Source organism: Spea bombifrons, chromosome 2, assembly GCF_027358695.1.
Source record: "Spea bombifrons isolate aSpeBom1 chromosome 2, aSpeBom1.2.pri, whole genome shotgun sequence".
Classification (NCBI taxonomy): Eukaryota; Metazoa; Chordata; class Amphibia; order Anura; family Pelobatidae; genus Spea; species Spea bombifrons.
The window spans coordinates 72,463,690-72,482,737 of NC_071088.1; the positions used below are offsets into that span (position 1 = coordinate 72,463,690).

Here is a 19,048-nt window from a genome sequence, read left to right on the forward strand (position 1 = left end):
ACATGGTTATTTTGCCTTAGGCACTCATGTTTGTGAATGTCCAGTCTTCATTTTTGCACCTAGCCAAGTGTGTTGATTATTTAATTTTGATAATTGCAGATTAAGGGCTGGGGATTTAATAGACACAGGGCAGGGTTATTTGACTACAGTACCCGTATTCGTCAATGGTTCATTTGTTTATGGAAGCATATTTCTAAATACGGGTATGTTGCAGTCTTGAACTGGATCTGCCTACTTTTGAGTGAGATGTGTCTTGTTTGAGTCTCCAAAATGAAGACCACCAGAGAGCCTGTGCTGTTAAACTGTGAAGCATTACTGTTTTTGGCCTCCCCAACTATTAGACTTTACTGTGTTACCAACCACAAAACAAGGCTTCTAAACGAAAGTACACTGAGTCACCAAACTTTGGGCCATAATTCAGCTTTAGCCATGTTGCTGGTTGCTTCAATAATTGTGTTTGTCTCAACATGTTTCTGTTTTTTTTTTATCCAAATACATATCGTGGGCATGTGAAAAGCATTAAACGCTCTATATTTCATACAACAACTATTCATTTCATTTAATTTATATTCCTGAATATTTATTTCTTGAAAGGAAAACAGCACTACTTGATAACAGTATGTATCGATTATTGGCAGAATCATGGACCTTACCGACTATGCGTGATTTTTTTATGCTCTTTGCAATATCAGTAAAACTATTACCGATACTTTATATGAAAATTTCTGGATTAGATCATTCCATGGCTATGATAGTATTCCAAAAGATTTTCTAAGAGTCGTATCTCTGTCATTCTTGCACTCATATTTTTTCCTTAGCTAATTTGAATTTAAGTATAAGGAATTAAGAATTTCTAGCTTTCTTACAAAAATGTTACTCTCATGACAACTCACTATTTAGTAACCCAATCCTACAGTGCTCTGTGAGAGCGTCAGCATCTGAATGTCATCCGTGTTCTCTATATGCTACAAGCCTCTGGCAGTTGCTCCCTCTGCCCCTTCAAATGGTCCTGACACAGTAAATACACACGATGGGCATTCAATAGCAGATGTGCTGGTATACCGACACACACATACTGCTGTATGCCAGTTTGTATTCCTTTACAGACCAATCTGATGTAATCAACATATCTGAGCTGCAGCTGCCCGTAGACCTATATAAACATAGGATAGGGAAGTGTGTAGGAAGACACACTTCCTCTTGATCTTAGAAGATCAGCTTTTCAGACGTTTTCACCCCCTAGGGAACAACCTACATCTGTACTTATCTTGTAAAATATGTATGAAAATAACTTTGATTTTGTTTCTGTATCTCCACTTGCTTCAATTCTGTGAGATTTTTTTCTAAACCAAAGTATAGAAAACGGCATATCAGATAATTCATCATTGGCATCATTGTTGTTAAACTAGTAAAAGTCAGGAATCTAGGGTTGGTGCAGTGACTTCTAGACCGATAGACCCGTTAAGTAGTTAACATGTTGCAGAACTGTGCATGTAATCTACCACAGATGGCCCCTTGGCCTTGAATCATTTGTGTGATCACATTTGAATAGAGAGCTAGCTTGTATTCCTGAATAAATTGAGTGGTTATAGTTGAAAAGCTATCAGAGAAACATAGAATTCGGCAGATAAAAATCATTCTGCACATCTGGTCTGCCCATTTCTTCTGATATAAAGTCTCAGACCTTAATCAGTTATTGGTCTTCTCTTAGATTCATGCCAATCCCATCACAGATACCAGCAATGAGTAGCCTAGGAACGCTGATAGAAGTGGCGCCACTCACAGACCTGCTGGGGTGCGTTTTAGATGCATTAATAAATTTCAATATATTGAATCTGTATATTGTACATTAATAATTAGACAAAGAGATAATTAGATAATTAAGTAGATGGGGTTGAAATATGTTTCACTTCTCTTTCATGAAATTCTTGTTCAGTGTGCGTGCTAGATAATCAAGTCGATAAATAATAAACAATGCAAGACAAAAGCAGCAAGCTGAGATCCAGCTGGCGGATATGTGGCTCCCAACATGGAAACTCGATTAAAAGGAACATCTTCAAGCTGCCTGTCTGAGGCCTCCTGGGTCTCTGCCACCTGGGCAATTGTCTGGGTCAGGTCTCAGAGATCCTCAATAGAATGCTGTTTCTCAGTTCTCAGTTCAAGTTGTGTGACCTGCAGCCATTGATTCCAACACCTTGTTCAGTTGTGAATGCATGAACAACCAAAGACACTGATGGCTGAGGAGTGAAAGGGCAGTGCTATGATGACTGGGGATTAAGAGCGCAAAGCTATTTGATGTCCCAGTGATTTAATTGACTCTTCGGTTACTTTTGATAAGACTTCTTCTTTTTTGGGCGGGGGCGGTTCTACTGCCACTCAAATAACAAGGTCAAACTAGTGTTTGATGTTCTCATTCTAGAAAAGAATCTTTTTATAAACATAAGGTCTAAGGGAATATGATTTTTTCTGTATGTTGCATAACATATAGACTTGCAATGTTGTCATTGCGTGCACAGTGTCCATGAACATATTTCTGCTTAAAAAGGAGTAATAAGTATATATATATATATACATTTGCCATTCCAGAGCTCTATTTTAAGAATTCTAGTTAACTAGACCTATGCATTGGATTTCTGGATAGGATGCCCTGTTGGAAATTACAAACTTGATAATGGACCTCCTTCTGGAAATCTAAGAGTGTTACCATGATGTATTGACTGTGATGAGTTACACAAGTTAGATGAGTCTCTACATAGATTGGGTACTAAAGTGAGATCCCATACTTTGGTGCATTGACTTTGTAGATCAGTGTTATCCACGTGTTTTACTTAGCTGTCCATGCGCCATATTGGAGGAATGTGCCCTTTAACCGCCTTTTATGACGATGTGGAACAATGGATTTTAGGCAGTTTGGTGAGATTCAGACAGCAGTGAATAAGAAGGCCTGATTGGAAATGGTTAGTGCTTGTCATGGTCTACTTCATCCTCAGCCTGAGCCCCCTCTGTTAGCATTGAGTTAATGAGCGCAGAATACATTTCAGTGCACTCTAAAAGTGCAGTCAGTTGTAGGAAAACATCAACATACAGTCACCGGCAATTAAAAATTAATAGCAGCTAATGAGTGTGTGGGAACCTGGTAACTTGCTGGGCCTATTTTCCGTCTCCAAGCAGGAGAGAGGAATTAGGTCACACCAAGGTTATGGCCACTTCTGCCCCATCATTGTGGCCGCCCTTCCCCTGAAAGGTGGGGCTCTGGGCAGGCATCCCTGGGATTTTCTCGGACAAAGTTAGAAAAAATATATAAGGATAGGAAACGTAATGATGACATTTATCTAGATGAGCCCGATAAGCGGAAGGCTTTCTGGTGTGTTTTGATTGTTCTCGATAATTTATTAGTTTGGTTCATTTATGCAATTTACGGTACCAGTTATGGATTTGTTTCCAGCCACTAAATGGAAACAATTGAGCATGGTTTTAAACGAACATACTGCAAAGTCTGGAGAAACTGGCATAAAAACTATTGCAATGTTTTTTCCTAATTCATGACTTTGATGGAAAATCACATTTCTATTACTAATTTGTCCAATATGTGGGTTTCATTATGTGTGTGATGTGCCTGCCATAGCAAGAAATGTGGGCGACTTTCCTGACTAATTAAAACCAGAAGCGGAATATTAACTAAAAAGGAGAAGTTATCATCTTATTAAAAATTAAATCAATGCAGACCGTTAGAGAGTTCGTCCAGGCATAATTTTTCAGATGAAAGTAAAGTCTGGATGCAGGGTGTATTTCTTTCGTGCATAAGTTACTTTGTGCTGGCAGACATGACCACTTATGCTAATAAACCTTTGTCACTTTGATAACATTATAAAAGTACAATTTACAGTATTGCTGCTGCAGAGATCTGCAGTATGACTTGGATATTGCAAAACAATGAATTATATCAATGCAGAAACCTATCAGTAAAAGAGGTGGGAGGACTTACTGGGAGACACAGTGATTTCCCATAATATAATATGTAGAGTGCTGTCACTTGTGGAGAACAGCACTCCAATTGATGAGTGCATCAGTTTACATATATTAAAACTATCCTTACTTGTCTTATATTGCCTCTTTTTTTCTGAATTCTATGCTATCTCATAGTCATAAGGGTTTATTCACAACTCTCCTGAGAGTTGTATGGCGAGATGTGTTTCAGCTCCTCATTATGGTGGCCCATGCTCAATAAGCTTCTGCTGCAGCAAGAAGTTGACTGGCCCTGTCTCCTCACCCATTAAATTATGAGTAATACAGGATGATCTCCGCTCTTGTTGGAGAAGCGTTGCAAACTCTGCTACCAACTCCCCCTTTAGTGAATGGGCTCCATTGTCTGATTTATATATCAGCCTCTGTGCTCTCCTCTTTATCTGGAAGATATCGATTAGACCTAAGGATCCGTGTCAATCAAGGCACTTAATGAGCGGGTTTGACTTCATTAATGGGGACACTGGACCTGGCTCTCAGAATTTTGTCTGTATCCTGGCCACTTTTCTTCCACTGTATTCTCTTACACATGAGTTGTTCCACCCATACAATATTTTTTTATTAAAGCCAGGATGCAATGTCTTTAATGTCTGTGAATAGGAGTCTATGGCAATGAGAGCAGCCCTAGAGCTCTAAGTCTAGACTTCCTAGAACAATGAGAGCAGCCCTGCCTGATTATCACTGTGACATGTTTAGGTTACAACCAGCATATTCTCATAGGTTCTTGTTCCTTGGTTCTACTGTTATAAGTATTAGTTAAATGATATTGATCCCATCCTTATTTACAAGTGAAACACAGTGTGTATATGAAGAGCATTCATTATCTATCTATCTATCTATCTATCTATCTATCTATCTATCTATCTATCTATCTATGTATCCTGACTACATATAACATGCCTGCTGCTCAAATTCTTAATTTTCTGTAATAAATCATAAAGTATTCTTTGTCATTCATTTACATCACATTGTATGTGTGCCATTGGTAACTGATCTAAACAGTCAACACCGTACAATTTTCATGTGGTTTTCTTTTATGTTCATGGCTTATTACGATTGATCCATGTAAATCTGTGTACCCTAAAGCCCATGATTACGTTAAAATAGCCACCCGGAGGTATAACCTGGACCCCCTTCTGCAAGCTGTGCTGAGGGGCCCCTCCTGTGTATGCATCGTCTTCTGGATCTAAATGACGGTGTCTCGGAACATGTTATTTAACATGTAAAGATAACGCTCACTTATGTGCACTTATATAATGGAGCAAATACATGGAATTTTGTTCAAAATATGAACTAGTGGTATGTTAACAACACCTTTTGCATATTTGATTATATTTTGATTATATTTTGTTTCAAAAGAGCCATTTCTGCATCAAGAATCCTTGAGGGGGACCCTAAGAAAACAAGACCTCTCTTCAGTGTAGGGATCCATGGTACACCGCCTATTGACATCTATTGGAAGACATGTTTTAGACAGATCTCCCCACATCACTTATGTCTTAATTCATAATACATTCTAGGACAGATCATTTGTATCAATGGGTAACTAGTAAATAACTAGTAATTCATCTCCTTAAAAAAAACCCTTACAAAAAAATTACTGCAGTTTTTCTGAAGTAATACTGCAGTTTTTTGGACATGAAAAAACTGCAATACTGCACTTTTACTGCAGTATTACTGCACATTTACTGCACTTTTACTGCAGCATTACTGCACATTTACTGCACTTTTACTGCAGTATTACTGCACATTTACTGCATTTTTTTTATATTGCAAACCTACAGTTGTACTTCAAAGTACTGCAGCTTTATTGCATTTGTACTTCCGTACAAAAATAACTGCAGTACAACTGCAGTACAGTGAAGTACAAATGCAGTAAAACTGCAGTAAATGTGTAGTAATACTGCAGTAAAAGTGCAGTATTGCAGTTTTTTTATGTCCAAAAAACTGCAGTATTACTTCAGAAAAACTGCAGTAATTTTTTCGTAAGGGAACAGATTGATGATATTTTTATTAGTGAAAATATTTTTTCTTTCCTGGTTTATCATGGTATATAAGACTAAGGGGCTACAGTGTTATTAGAGAGGGAGGCCACACAATTGTTCAGTTCAAATGTAACTATGTAATAACTGCATGTTATTGGTACTTTGCCCAAACATGAATAACGTCAGCAATGTAACACTGTATTGATGACTGCACATACTGTGCATTTTTCATCTTATTTATGGTAGGTTTGCTCCAAACTTACTGACGCTTTACAACGTTAAGCACCGGAGGTGGCATATACATTATCTGTTACCTGCTTGTCCAGATAAGGCCTTTGAAGCAGAAAATGTGATTTTATTGCTTCTCTGGTTGGATCCTTCTTGTGCTGATGTCTTTTTTTTTTAACTCTGCTGACTAATTAGTTTTATTAATTGTGGATGAGTCTCTACCTTTGATTTTCCCTTGGTGGTCTCCTCAAGCACTTAACCCATGGAATATGTCCAGTAGAAATTCTACAAGCCCCCCCAACTTGATTTAACTTTTTGTGTCATGTCTTTGAGTTCACATTGGCCTTTACATGTAAGAATTTTGCAGACCGGCGTGATGTCAGAATATTAGTGTGGGTGTAAGTAAAATGTAATTTTAAGTCTATATGTTGGTGTTCCACAGTTGCGATTGCTAATTGAATACATGTGATGAGCTTTACACATTAAAACTTTGTTTGTGACCTTTTTGCCATGAATGTGTGTATACACGGGATGTATATATGATGTTACAATCTGATACGTATAATGTAAAGTTCTGTTTACCTATCACAAGTGTGTACCTTAATTGTATAGCATTTCTAACAATGACTTGTGATAGTGACGTTTAGCAACCTATATACAAAGTCATGTTGATAGATAATAAAGGAAGAAAGAACCTATTTTAGCCATTAGCATCTAAATTACCCACCATTAACGGTATAATAAATAAAAGAAGGTTTGGTCATATTAAATAGGATAAATACAAAGGATGAAAAGAGTGGGAAGCAGTCCATTAAAGCATCCCCTGCTGTGAAAACATTGGCATTAAACGTGCTTATTGAAAAAGGGAATGGGGAGAAGGGTGCAAAGAAGGTCACGCTGGCAGCATCACTCCGAAATTTCCATCCAGAGCACCAATTACAGATCAGCAGTGTCAAACGGAAATAATATGCTAATGTGGTTCGAAGGCTCGCATCAATGCAGCCTTCTACAAGACTGATAAATGATCGCACAATAGGGAGAATTACTCTTATTTTCACACCTGAAATAATGAGTGAAAATTGGAGGTCATCCCAAGATTTCAAAGTCACACAAGGCTTGGTATGGTCAAACTTTCATGATGACACCTGGCAAATTGTCACACTGTATTCCTTAATGACCTGCAGTCCATTGCTCTCCTAGTTTGATCTGGTGTCTCTGGATCAGTTTCTTCTTTCTACGGACAGGGGAGAGAAGTTTGGTCTTGTCCACCGCCTGCCTGCTTCCCTCCTGCTCCCCATCCACTAAAGGCTGTCTGACGGAAGAGTATGCAGGGGAATTCTGGTTCCAACCCATTCACTTCACTTTACATTATGAACCGTGACCCCCAGTAAGCTTCTGCTGCAGGAAACGTGAGGCTGGCCCTGTATAGTTCATAGTTTAATCATTGGGAGTGCCCACCTCACCCATTAAGTTATGCATTGTGCAGGGCCAGCTCAGCCCTACTTCCTAGAGAAACTTGCTCTTCATATTGAAACCACAACTCTTCTGCAAACTCTTCTACCAACTCTCTGTGAATAAATCCCTAGAGGGAGAGCTCTGGGTAGCCTGGGAAGTTCCCAGGTATATATATCAATACAAATTAATCAGCTTTAACATTTATTGTGATAAAATGTTGACATCACACATGCAAATAAAAATATAATCTCTCTATATATATAAATATATATACACACACACAGAGGAAAGCTGGCAATAAAGTACCCCTTAACCCCTTCCCCTTCAGGAACATTCACACTAGCGTACTCGCTATAACACATATACACACTCACACTGAGAAATGCACACTCACACTATAACACATACATATACTGGCACACTTAAACATACACACTCACATTACCACACTTACAGAAACACACTCATACTTACTTGAAAGCCAGCGCATATATAAACTCTATCATTCAAATGCTTGGGGTCATTTAGACATTTCCTTGTTTTTGAAAGAAAATACAAAATAACATCAAATGGCCCAGAGAGAAAGAGAGAGAGTGATTTCACATTTCAGAAACAGCTATCTCTCAGTTGAGGTTATAAAATACTATCTATGTGGTTTGTTTTCACCATTGTTTTGAAATGATGCAAATTGGTAATATAAAACTATATCAAAGATTTTTCAAAATGGCACCAGTTTTTTTGCAGTGGTTATAAGCTGTCATAAGCTTTAGGCAAAAAAATTGTTTTTCACAAAACATTCTCAGGTGTAGTTAGCCTGTGTGCAAAAAAACCTCAATATGTTAACTTGAAGGATTCATGCACATAAAAAGAAACCTTAGATGTGCAAATTGAAAAAAATATGCTGTTTAATTTATACTATTTTAATGCTATATTTTAGTACATGACCCACTTTCTGTTTAGGGTATCTTTTAACAACACGTACAAACAGTCCCAAATTTATCATTGCCACAGGTGTTCAACCTGTGTTTATTTCGCATTTACTTGTATTGAATGCAATGTATTTGCCAAAATGTGGCTTAACACTGCCATGTTGGCGTGTTGTTAAAATTATCTTAAAGGTAACTTAAGTGGTGTCAACAGTCTGAGATTAGTGAGTAAAGCAACCCAACAAAAGCTTAGAGGAGGCAGCGATTTGGGTTTTCTGGAGAATCATGGAAGATAGATTTTTGGTTGAGAGTGCTAGTTAATTGGCTTATTATTCAGTAGATCTTGATGCCTCCAAACATCCTGTTTTAAGCAAGATAGTACCGATTTTCACTGGGAATCATGGACAGATTGGGATGGTCTCCCCTTACTGGCCCACGGAGCTTTGAACTCAATTAAGGTCTGTGCTGCTGCAACACATTGAAGCCAGATAAGAGGTGGACTGAAGGCAGATGTCTCTGCTTCTTACCCCCACCCCTTAAAAGCTATCCACATACAATGTGGGGGGCCACAAGACTGTCTTAGACCCCTTATACAAAGCCATATTCACATATCTCTAAGACCTAATTTCAAGTTTAACAGCACTCTGTTTACATAGCCGTGCGCTAAATGTCACAATTCAATGGCACATCAACTCAGAAGTTCCAGAAATAAAGATTAAGCACCGTACAAGTACAGATGTATCCGTCTCTGCTGCACTCGTTTTTACAGGCTTACCTGTTGTGCTGTTTAAAGTAAGGTATCCAGATGGCTCCTTAAACCAAGACGCTTATTTAAAACTCATAAAATAGCACACATTCTCATAACGGGGAACTTTCTGCATGAGCGGACCCTGAGTCAAATTTTAACCATTTAATAGCTTATCAGAAAGATTTTATGTAGCAAAATGTAATGGTAGCCACCAAGGTGCCTCAGATTATAGTCCTTATTGAAACATCACTTACCAGTAGGTAAAGACAAAGGTTTCACAAAGTTAAAGTGTGACCTTAAGAAATTGGCCAGAGACCCAGGAGCCATCTGATCACATTAAATGAAAGGACAACATTTACTCAGGTCATGAGACCCTGAGAAGAACTGGAGGTCTTTGGAAACGTTGTAAGGGAATGGCATAGGACAGTTGCTATTATCCATGGTTCTCAAGACATTTATATGCCTACATTTGATAGTATGATTGTTGTCTTGATTTTTTGTATTAGTTCAGCAGGAAAGATACAGACATTGGTCATCATACAGCTGAATTGACATTACAGTCTAGACACAGGATTGTTTTAAAATAAGTAATTTCACATCCACCATCATCTTTAGTTCTACACATAAATATGAAGTTCCCAAAGTACCCATTCCACAAAACGTACTAATTATATACCTTGATTCAATAGTCCCAATTTATTTTTGATAATATCATAGGACAAGGCTTGATATTAGTCCAGGACATAATACATTATTGTATCATTATCCACTGAATTGTGAATTTGTGAATTTCAGGTGTTTTTTTGACAGAATTGGTTATACATTAGGTAAGGCAGACTCTGGGTTTGGCCCTTCTCAATGTGTTGAGCAGAAAGTCTTCATTTTACCACAACTCACATGCAACTCGCCATTTTGTGAACAAATCTCCTTGCATGTATATGTTTATCAGTGAATCATAAACGGAATATTTCAAGTTGAATTAAAAATTGATCTGCTTTTCATTCTCCACACTCTTTCAGTTTCGTGCTTCTTTAATTTCACAACTCCGTCTGGGAACGTCCTTTCCCCAAATTACCCTGAAGAATACAGCAATCATCTGCATTGTGTTTGGCTCATCATTTCCAAGCCGGAAAGTCGTATCCACTTGGCATTCAATGACTTTGACGTGGAACCTCAGTTTGATTTCTTGGCTGTGAAAGATGGAGGCTCTCCAGAGTCGCCAGTACTTGGCACCTTTTCTGGAAACCAAGTCCCCTCTTCATTGACCAGTAGTGGGCATGTACTGAGGTTGGAATTCCAGACTGACCATTCTACAGAGAAGAGAGGCTTCAACATCACTTTTACAAGTAAGCTTTACAGGAGGCCGCATGTTTTATTTATTACTAGGCTTTCACAAAGATGAGAGTATATTTGGAGAAATTGCAGCACTGTGCGTAGCCAATACATAGTTACATAGTTCAGAAGGTTGAAAAAAGACCTAAGTCCATCAAGTTCAACCTTTCTACCTAACCTTCCTATTCTAGGCAAAAAAAACCCTAATTAAGCTAATTTGAATTCTGCCATCAGGGGAAAAATATTCCTTCTTGACTCCAAGAGGCAATCGGATTTCTCCTTGGATCAAGAAGCTCTAAAATATTAATGTTATTCTATTTATAGGTGGTGGGTTATATGTTGTGGTCCACTTCCACTGGATGTTTTAGAATGCTGGAACGCAATTACGATATGTACGATATAGCAATACAATAGATTAACTGCACAACGTACGATGATACGGAGAGATCACTCTATGTCTATCGCCCCAATCGGGTAACATCCTTTATAAGTAATAGTTGAAGTTGGAAATGGCATTCCAGTGTCTAAATACTGTGTTGTATTCTAATCAGCAGAATGCCTTTTAATTAACAATTCTTGATTCAAATCCAGGACACGGCCTTTCAGAGAACAAGATTTATTTACATTACAGACCTAACTAATGTCTGCCGTGCCTGGTTATTTCGCATTGACTCCCTCCTGTTATAGCAGTCAGGTTGGGGTTATTGTTATATAAAGCTGCTGTGCCATAGTTTTTAATTAGCCTCTATGAAACTTGGGTCCTACGGATTATTATATATTTATGAATCTTTTTCTCCTTCGTTTTACTTAGTATATTTCTAAATCCAAAGCAAAAGAAAAAAAAATATGTTAAAACGGATTAAATAAAGATGGACATAAATTACAATAAATAGAAAGCAGGATTCATTAGGAATGCATTTAAATGCAAGTTTCACTGTGAGGTGGGGGTTTATCAATCATTCTTTCTTTACCGTAGAATAATAGGCAGAGTGGTTCGCTGGTTGCACATGGACTTTTTTTGTTGAGGGTATGGCGCAGATGCATCTTATTCTATGCACAATTTGTATGCACCTTATACTAAATCAGCCATGTGTTTTTTGGACTAGGCTACCCTTGTTTTATGTATATTGATGTTATTTCATATTTGAAAAAAACCTGCACTAAAACTAGCTGAGTTGGTGGCTGAATTTCTCTTTACATGAAGCGCTATGCAGAGGTGGACATTACGTCTAGAACTGCTCTCTGGTTTGTACAATAAGTGTTTTGTTTGCTTTGTGTTTGACATAATCACTGGTAGAAAAAAAGTATGTTTCGCACCAAAGACAGCAGGTGGTTAGCGGCTATAAGCCCATTAAACATGAAACCTAGACAATAGGACCCATCTACACTTTGTGGAGGCGTGGGACTTATGCAATATGTCTTGCGGTTGTTCTTGCAGCGTTCAGACATAATGAATGCCCAGATCCTGGAGTTCCGGTAAATGGAAAGAGGTTCGGGGAGAGCCTTCAGTTGGGGAGTTCTGTATCATTCCTTTGTGATGATGGCTTCATCAGGACGCATGGATCGGAGACAATCACCTGTATTCTCAAGGAAGGGAACGTTGTATGGAACAGTGCCGTCCTGAGATGTGAAGGTACATGGGCTGGACCACCACAGCAACATTACTAATATGACATTATAGATCATTATATGACATTAGAACTGCTACTTTCTCACAAACTGCCCTTTTCTTGCCATTTCAAATCTGGAGACTTCACTTGAACTTTGACCCTTTGTCACATTTATTATTTATCAATAAATGTATCTATCAGGAAACAGTGAATTACTTTGTTATAGGCCAGCAAGCGTCCTACCACATATTTTCAGCATTCTGATATTAGTACACCAAACCTTTTGGGGCTGGGACAAAAAAAAATATATATTCTTGAGATTAGAGTATGTTTTATAAATCCACCTCCCTTGCATTTTTAATGAAATTGGAAATCCAGTCGGCCCTGGATAATTTAAATGTTCCCAGCTCTAATCTGTATCAATAAGGCCTATAAAACACGCAGAATTAGACTTCAAAGCTGCTCCTCGGCCTTTGTGACTTCCGGAGAAACAAGATCGTTTGCTTTGCAGTTAAAAGCTTCCTGTGTAGTATCTTCTATGGAAATGATTTAACAGGGTTGAGAAGTTATTTGCATGCGTTTGAATTAGTGATGGTTTGATGCAGAAGCAAATAAAATATGTAATTAGTCGAGGGTGCTTTGTTAATGATTTTCCCTGTGCTCGTGCATAAACAAGGGCCGTTCGCTTGGTGTTTTTGTATTAAAAGCCCCGGGGGTTGACGGGTGGCTGAATTCTTGCAGAGTGAATCTATTTCTTCCATGTTACTTAGATACTGTCTTTAATTGCGTTGGCTTGCTTTTTATTACATATATACATTTCAAGTGTCCATTTTTAAGAGGGTGAGCTCATTTTTACTACCCAAACCTCTCTGCCCCTCTTTCTTCCCCTGATGCCCCTCTTTTCTAGGAGCTCAGAGTATTTGCTGAGTGTATCACAGTGTTCTACAGCCCTAAAAGTCACAATGATGTGTCAAGAAAGCCCCTGTGGGACTTGGTGGTGTTTTGCATGGAAATCTGACTAGTTTAGTGCACTAAATCACGTAACCACAAGTGATAGCCTTCCTCGGTGGCCTGTTTTAATCTTAGGAGTGACATCTTTGTGCCTCTGTGCATAGGACGCTGCTAGGCGTGCACTTTGCTGGTTGCTTATCCTACCTAATGGTTAAAACCTGTACCAGTACCTGAAGGATTTCTGAATAAGTTGACCCTGAGCCTCTTGAAATATTAACCCTTTATTAGCTCATCATGAAGCTTCTATCTCCAAATGTGTTACCCAAATGGCTTTAATATTTGTCCTCAAGGGAACCTTGGCTTGTCATAATTTAACAATACACTTAATCGAGCCACCTGTATTCAAGCAGGGATATCAACCAGCACATACTGGTAGCTAAAGCACCAATTGTTAGTCTTGGATAATATCAACACTGTGTAACCCCGAGACCTTGAGATTGGGGCAAAATCCCTGTGATTTAGGGCCAAACCCTGAACGTACCCAGGTATATATATATAATATTGGAGTTAAGATTACCACCAATAACGTGTCCTTTGCTTTTAAAAGATGTCACAGTGAAATCAGTATTCCGAGCAGAAGATAACAATCTAACTGTATGCTGGGGATCCTAATAACCTGTTATCACTGATACATTACACTGCTCTGCAATTATGACCCTGTGCTAATTGCTACTTATCACACACATTCCAATGAAGACTGACACTACACAACCTTATCTAGCAAACCTGCTCAGCCATCTCTGCCTTATCAGATCTGGAGACTTTTAACCCATTCTTAGCCCACCACAACCTGAATGCACGTACTGCTGGTGGGCATCTGTTTAACTGAGATGTTCTCCTTAGAATTGAAGACTCTCAAATGTTCTTGATAATGTTATATATATTACACGTATCGTTTCATTTTTTAAATTTATTACATTCGGCCATCTCTGCCTGGAAGTTATACCTTGTATCCACCCTTCTGTTTGAAACTGTTGGTTATTATTACCCTTTTAGAAAATTGCCGGTTATAGTCTGATATGTCTGATTTTAGATTCACCTCTCCAGTAGGCGTAAATATTTATACACAGCCTCGCTGCTCACCAAAGGTTTGGAAATGCACGAAGCAACAGTAAAGAGGCGCGTGAACGAATAAAAGCAATCTAAGAATAGCCTCGCACAGCAGGGTTTGTGTGCTCGGCACATTAAACAGTGAATGCTGAGGGGCAGGACAGTGTTTAACCTGCCGAGAGGTGTGAACCCAGAGGACAAGATTATAAAAGAAAGACACGACTTGAACCTTGCAGCCAAATAACAGACATTACCGAAAATTACCCCTACCAGAATAGCACGGCGATATACGTCAAAAGAGAAAGGTTATGGAACGATAACGAGAACAGCGTTCGCTATATCACTGAGTAATGTCATTTACCCCCTTCTTATATGTATTTCTACACAACCTGTAATTTCACAAGTAACTTGTAGAAATAACACATTGTTTACCAGGGCTCCAAGTCTATACATATGATGTAGAGAAGAACTGAGAGGAAGAAGGACTTACTCTGATTATAAGATGACACCCAAACTTTTGATCTTCATGAAAAAATATATATATAAGAGGACCCTATTTGGGAAAAAACTAAAATAAAAACACTATTTTTGCTCTCATTTTCTTCATACTCTCACCCACACTCTCACTCACTCTCTCTATCACCAACCACTTCCATGGTTCTGCCTTCTTTTCTGCAGCGCTGTTCTTCTTGTTCTTTTGTCTTCTTTCTTCGGCCGCTTCTTCAAGGTATCAGCTCCATTATCCAGGTACTTACGCAAAACGGCGGAGCCTCAGCGCACACCCTCTCCTCCGATTGTAGGAACCGGGGAGATGCTGTTGTGTGGTTGCATGCCATGGCTAGGCCCTTTTGCGTAAGTACTCTCAGAAGCTAGGATACTGCAGATGGGAAGGTAGGGATACATTGAGAGTTAATGGGAGTAAATGAGAGCGTGAGAGAGAGCAGAAGAGAGTGTGAGATAGCATGAGAGATTAAGGGCGTGAGAGAGAGACTGAGTGACAAGGCCCAAGACTTTTTCCAGATGATATTTCCTTATAATCAAGCAAATACTGTATATTAATTGTATTACCATTCTTACAATAATTCCTCTCCTAAGCTCACAATTGCTGTTCCTAATGGAATGCTTTTCTGTCCCAGCTCCCTGCGGCGGACACCTGACTGCTCCGAGTGGAATGATTCTGTCACCGGGATGGCCTGGATTTTACAAAGATTCCCTAAACTGTGTATGGGTTCTGGAAGCGCAGCCTGGTTATCCCATAAAGATCACCTTTGACAGGTACTTCTTCATTTCTATCAAACGTTCTGTTCACGCTGACCAAATAATGTGCCAGTCACCTTCAACCGTCGTGAGGTTTATTATATCCATTTGCCTTTTCTTGACTCATAAACAGATGCTAATGTCTGGCATAGATATTTAACTTAATAAAGATTGGTTGGTACTTTGGGATGCTTCTTTTGCAAAGAAAATGTCTATTAGAATATGACTTTATGAAGCAATATACTGATAAGATTCAGCAAGAACAGCATACAGGTTGATAAATTAATACAAATAGCCTCAAACACATACCGGTAATCCTTATTTTTCAGAGATAAAAAATAGATCTCTAGATAGATAGATAGAGAATGGATAGATAGATAGATAGATAGATAGATAGATAGATAGATAGATAGATAGATAGATAGATAGATATGGATAGAGATAGATTAGATGGATAGATGGATGGATGGATGGATAGATAGATAGATAGATAGATGGACAGACAGATATGGATAGAGATAGATTAGATGGATAGATAGATAGATGGATTGATGTCTACCAAACAATAGAATTCTATCCTTGGTGAACAATTTCCTTGAGCAAAAAGTATGCCCAGGCCATTTTGTACTCTTTGTATTTTGTGCTAGAAGTAAAAATCAATTTTAATAACTTTTTAATTTATTTTTTTTATCATGTGCAACTTGGCTAACTGAGGGACAAGTGGTGCACATTTCTTTTTCCCTATCAAACATTCTTACACAGGTTTTCACGTTTATCTAAGTAACTTTACTAAATACCTTTAATATGCCATTCTTATTTTGAGTTATCTTGGCATAGCTCTACATGCTTGGGAATTCTGTAATGCCTACTTGGACCACCGCTGGTTTCAAAAGGCACCCCCAGGCAAAAACAATAACATCCCTATTTTTACTTATTTAAAACTAAAAAAAATGACTTTGCAGCAGAACATAGCTAAGAGGGAGCAGACTATGTATAAATCTTGACATAAAGTCAATAAATTGGGCCGTCTATGGAAGTTGGTGGAGCATTTTGTATAATTTGGGTCACTAGGGAAGCTTACCGTAAGGAAAGGTGGTTGTGATTGTTGGCTTTTCTCTTAAAAACATTGTTGCATCATCCATAAACAGGTTATGCATCACTCCTCTCCTAAAGCAGCTTCTTACATCACATAGAATCTATTTCATTGATATATATATCTGCAATCTGTTCTGTTTTCTCTATATAGGTTTAAGACGGAGGTCAACTATGACACACTGGAAGTACGGGATGGTAAATCCTATTCTTCGCCTCTGATTGGTGTTTATGATGGGACGCAGGTTCCTCAGTTCCTGATCAGCACCAGTAACTTCCTGTACCTGCTCTTCACCACTGATAAGAGCCATTCTGACGTTGGCTTCCAGATCCGCTATGAAAGTAAGAGACTTGTACCTCTACTCAAAGCAAGCATTGCTTGCACAGGCCTTCCTAATGATTCTAAATGTTTTCCCTTCCTCTTTTTGTTTTACACTCGGTATTGTCATGATTATTTAGAGTCATTTTACTTAGTTTACTTTAACTTCCGTTACCGGATTTCTTTTGTTACTGGCTTTTGTGCTGCAGTCTGTCGGCTAGCCACTTCCATCGTGTTATTTTCCTCTTGCATTGTACATTTTCTGCGTTGGCAAATCTGCTGAATCGTGGTTTACTATATTGATTTTGTAGAAAAAAAGGCATTTGATTAAAACTAATTACCCCTACCTATCGCATGAATAAACGTGGGGGAAGGTCTTGCAGGAATTTTTATTTGTCTAGCTTTGTGCACAGCAGGCGAGAAGAGGCGCACCATTCGTATACCGAGAAATTGGCATCATTGTGTTAGCAGTGCTGCTGCAAAGTGTTTGGAGAACTAAAATCTATTAGGAGCTGTTCCGCGTTCTGTAGTCCGATCATCTTTATTGATTTTCTTTTACCATAACAACTGGAGTAATGACTTCTGGACTGCATTATTCAATAAGAACGCTGCTTTTATCCTTTCTTAATTTGGATTTTTTTTTTTTATTTCTTGCTTTGAATGAGAGCTGCCAAGAGACTGTCTTCTAGAATGCTTTGCTACATCGCTCTGTAAAAGCAGCTGGGCGTTTTGTACACCAGAGTGCATTAACATGAACATATTGCATTTGTTTTCAAAGGGAATTCGTTCGGCTCTTAGCACAGTATCACATGTTGAGCCCTGCGAATTTTGCTAGGCGGTATTTTCCGTCTATGAATTTAAAAATACATGTAATTAGTGAAACTGGACGATCTCTAATTTAACAAAAGTACTGCAATCAAGACACATCGAGGATCCTAATATGAGCAGACTAGCAATGAACCATCTAAACTTTCACCTTCACCTAAACAAGAGACATCCATCTTCACCTAAGTTGCAAGATAGGGTTACTTCTCTATATTAATATATTCCTCCCTGTGGAAAATCTTATATTTCTGGTAGAGTTTGAAGGAGTACTGATAGGAAAAGGCGCAGGGCGGTCAACTGTGAGCATTACTTAAATATCTCCCAGGTTTGCTATATTAATCCACCAAGCATTTTCAAGAATTTGAAAAGGTAATAGATCCATTTTAGTTATGAGTTTGCTTCACAATATTTATCTTTATCATTTTCTGTCTTTCTTTATTAGTGATGGGCTGCTTGCTTTACTTGGACACTTATTTATATCAGATTAATAAATTAATTAAGATTAAAAGTGGTGGAGTGACTTGGACCATTCCATTGGTTGCTTAGTGAGGTTTACAGCATTAACCAGAACTGCTTTTTGCTTAAAACCCTCTACATTTGTATGCATATCCGTTACTGTATATATGTCTACTTATCTGTATTTTGCTCTATACGTCACTATTTACCAATGAAATGAAAACAGTGATCTATAACATATATAAATAAATTCTTCCCATCGTCTGATCCGCCACAAAACACTCCCTTGGATGTCCAAAGCCAATCATTGTACCAAAGAGGAGGCACTTTTTTAGTCTATACATCCTGATAGGGTTAACATTTCACATGGACTCCCTACCACGCGCCTACATTTCTCCTTCTGTATATTTTAGATGTATGCTCACCTCCTGCTTTGTCTTCTGTGAGCATCTACGCGATCCTGCATGCTGTATAGACAAATGCATGCGCATATTGTCATCTGTAAAATGTAATGTTCCACATGCCCTTAGGAAAGCATCAGGATTGAAAGAATTTACCCCATCTCTTTAATAAGGAAGCCTGGTCTGATATGTCAGCTCAGTAGGATAATAAAACAGCCACTGCTTCATTTAATGGGGCTGTGTAAGCTATACTTGATTTAACGTGAGCTGAAGAATTGTGTCCCATACACATTATGCTATAGAGTCCCCCCGGCAATATACACACAGATA

At 38.4% G+C, this 19,048-nt stretch overlaps 1 protein-coding gene across 1 annotated transcript in view; it reads left to right on the forward strand.

Annotated features, from left to right (window-relative positions):
- Positions 1-19,048, forward strand: part of CSMD2 (CUB and Sushi multiple domains 2) — a 382,136-nt gene that overhangs the window by 279,188 nt on the left and 83,900 nt on the right. The window contains exons 14-17 of the mRNA XM_053454739.1: positions 10,385-10,711; positions 12,136-12,330; positions 15,505-15,643; positions 16,872-17,059. Coding sequence (XP_053310714.1) covers positions 10,385-10,711; positions 12,136-12,330; positions 15,505-15,643; positions 16,872-17,059 — 849 coding nt within the window. The remainder of the gene's footprint in view (positions 1-10,384; positions 10,712-12,135; positions 12,331-15,504; positions 15,644-16,871; positions 17,060-19,048) is intronic.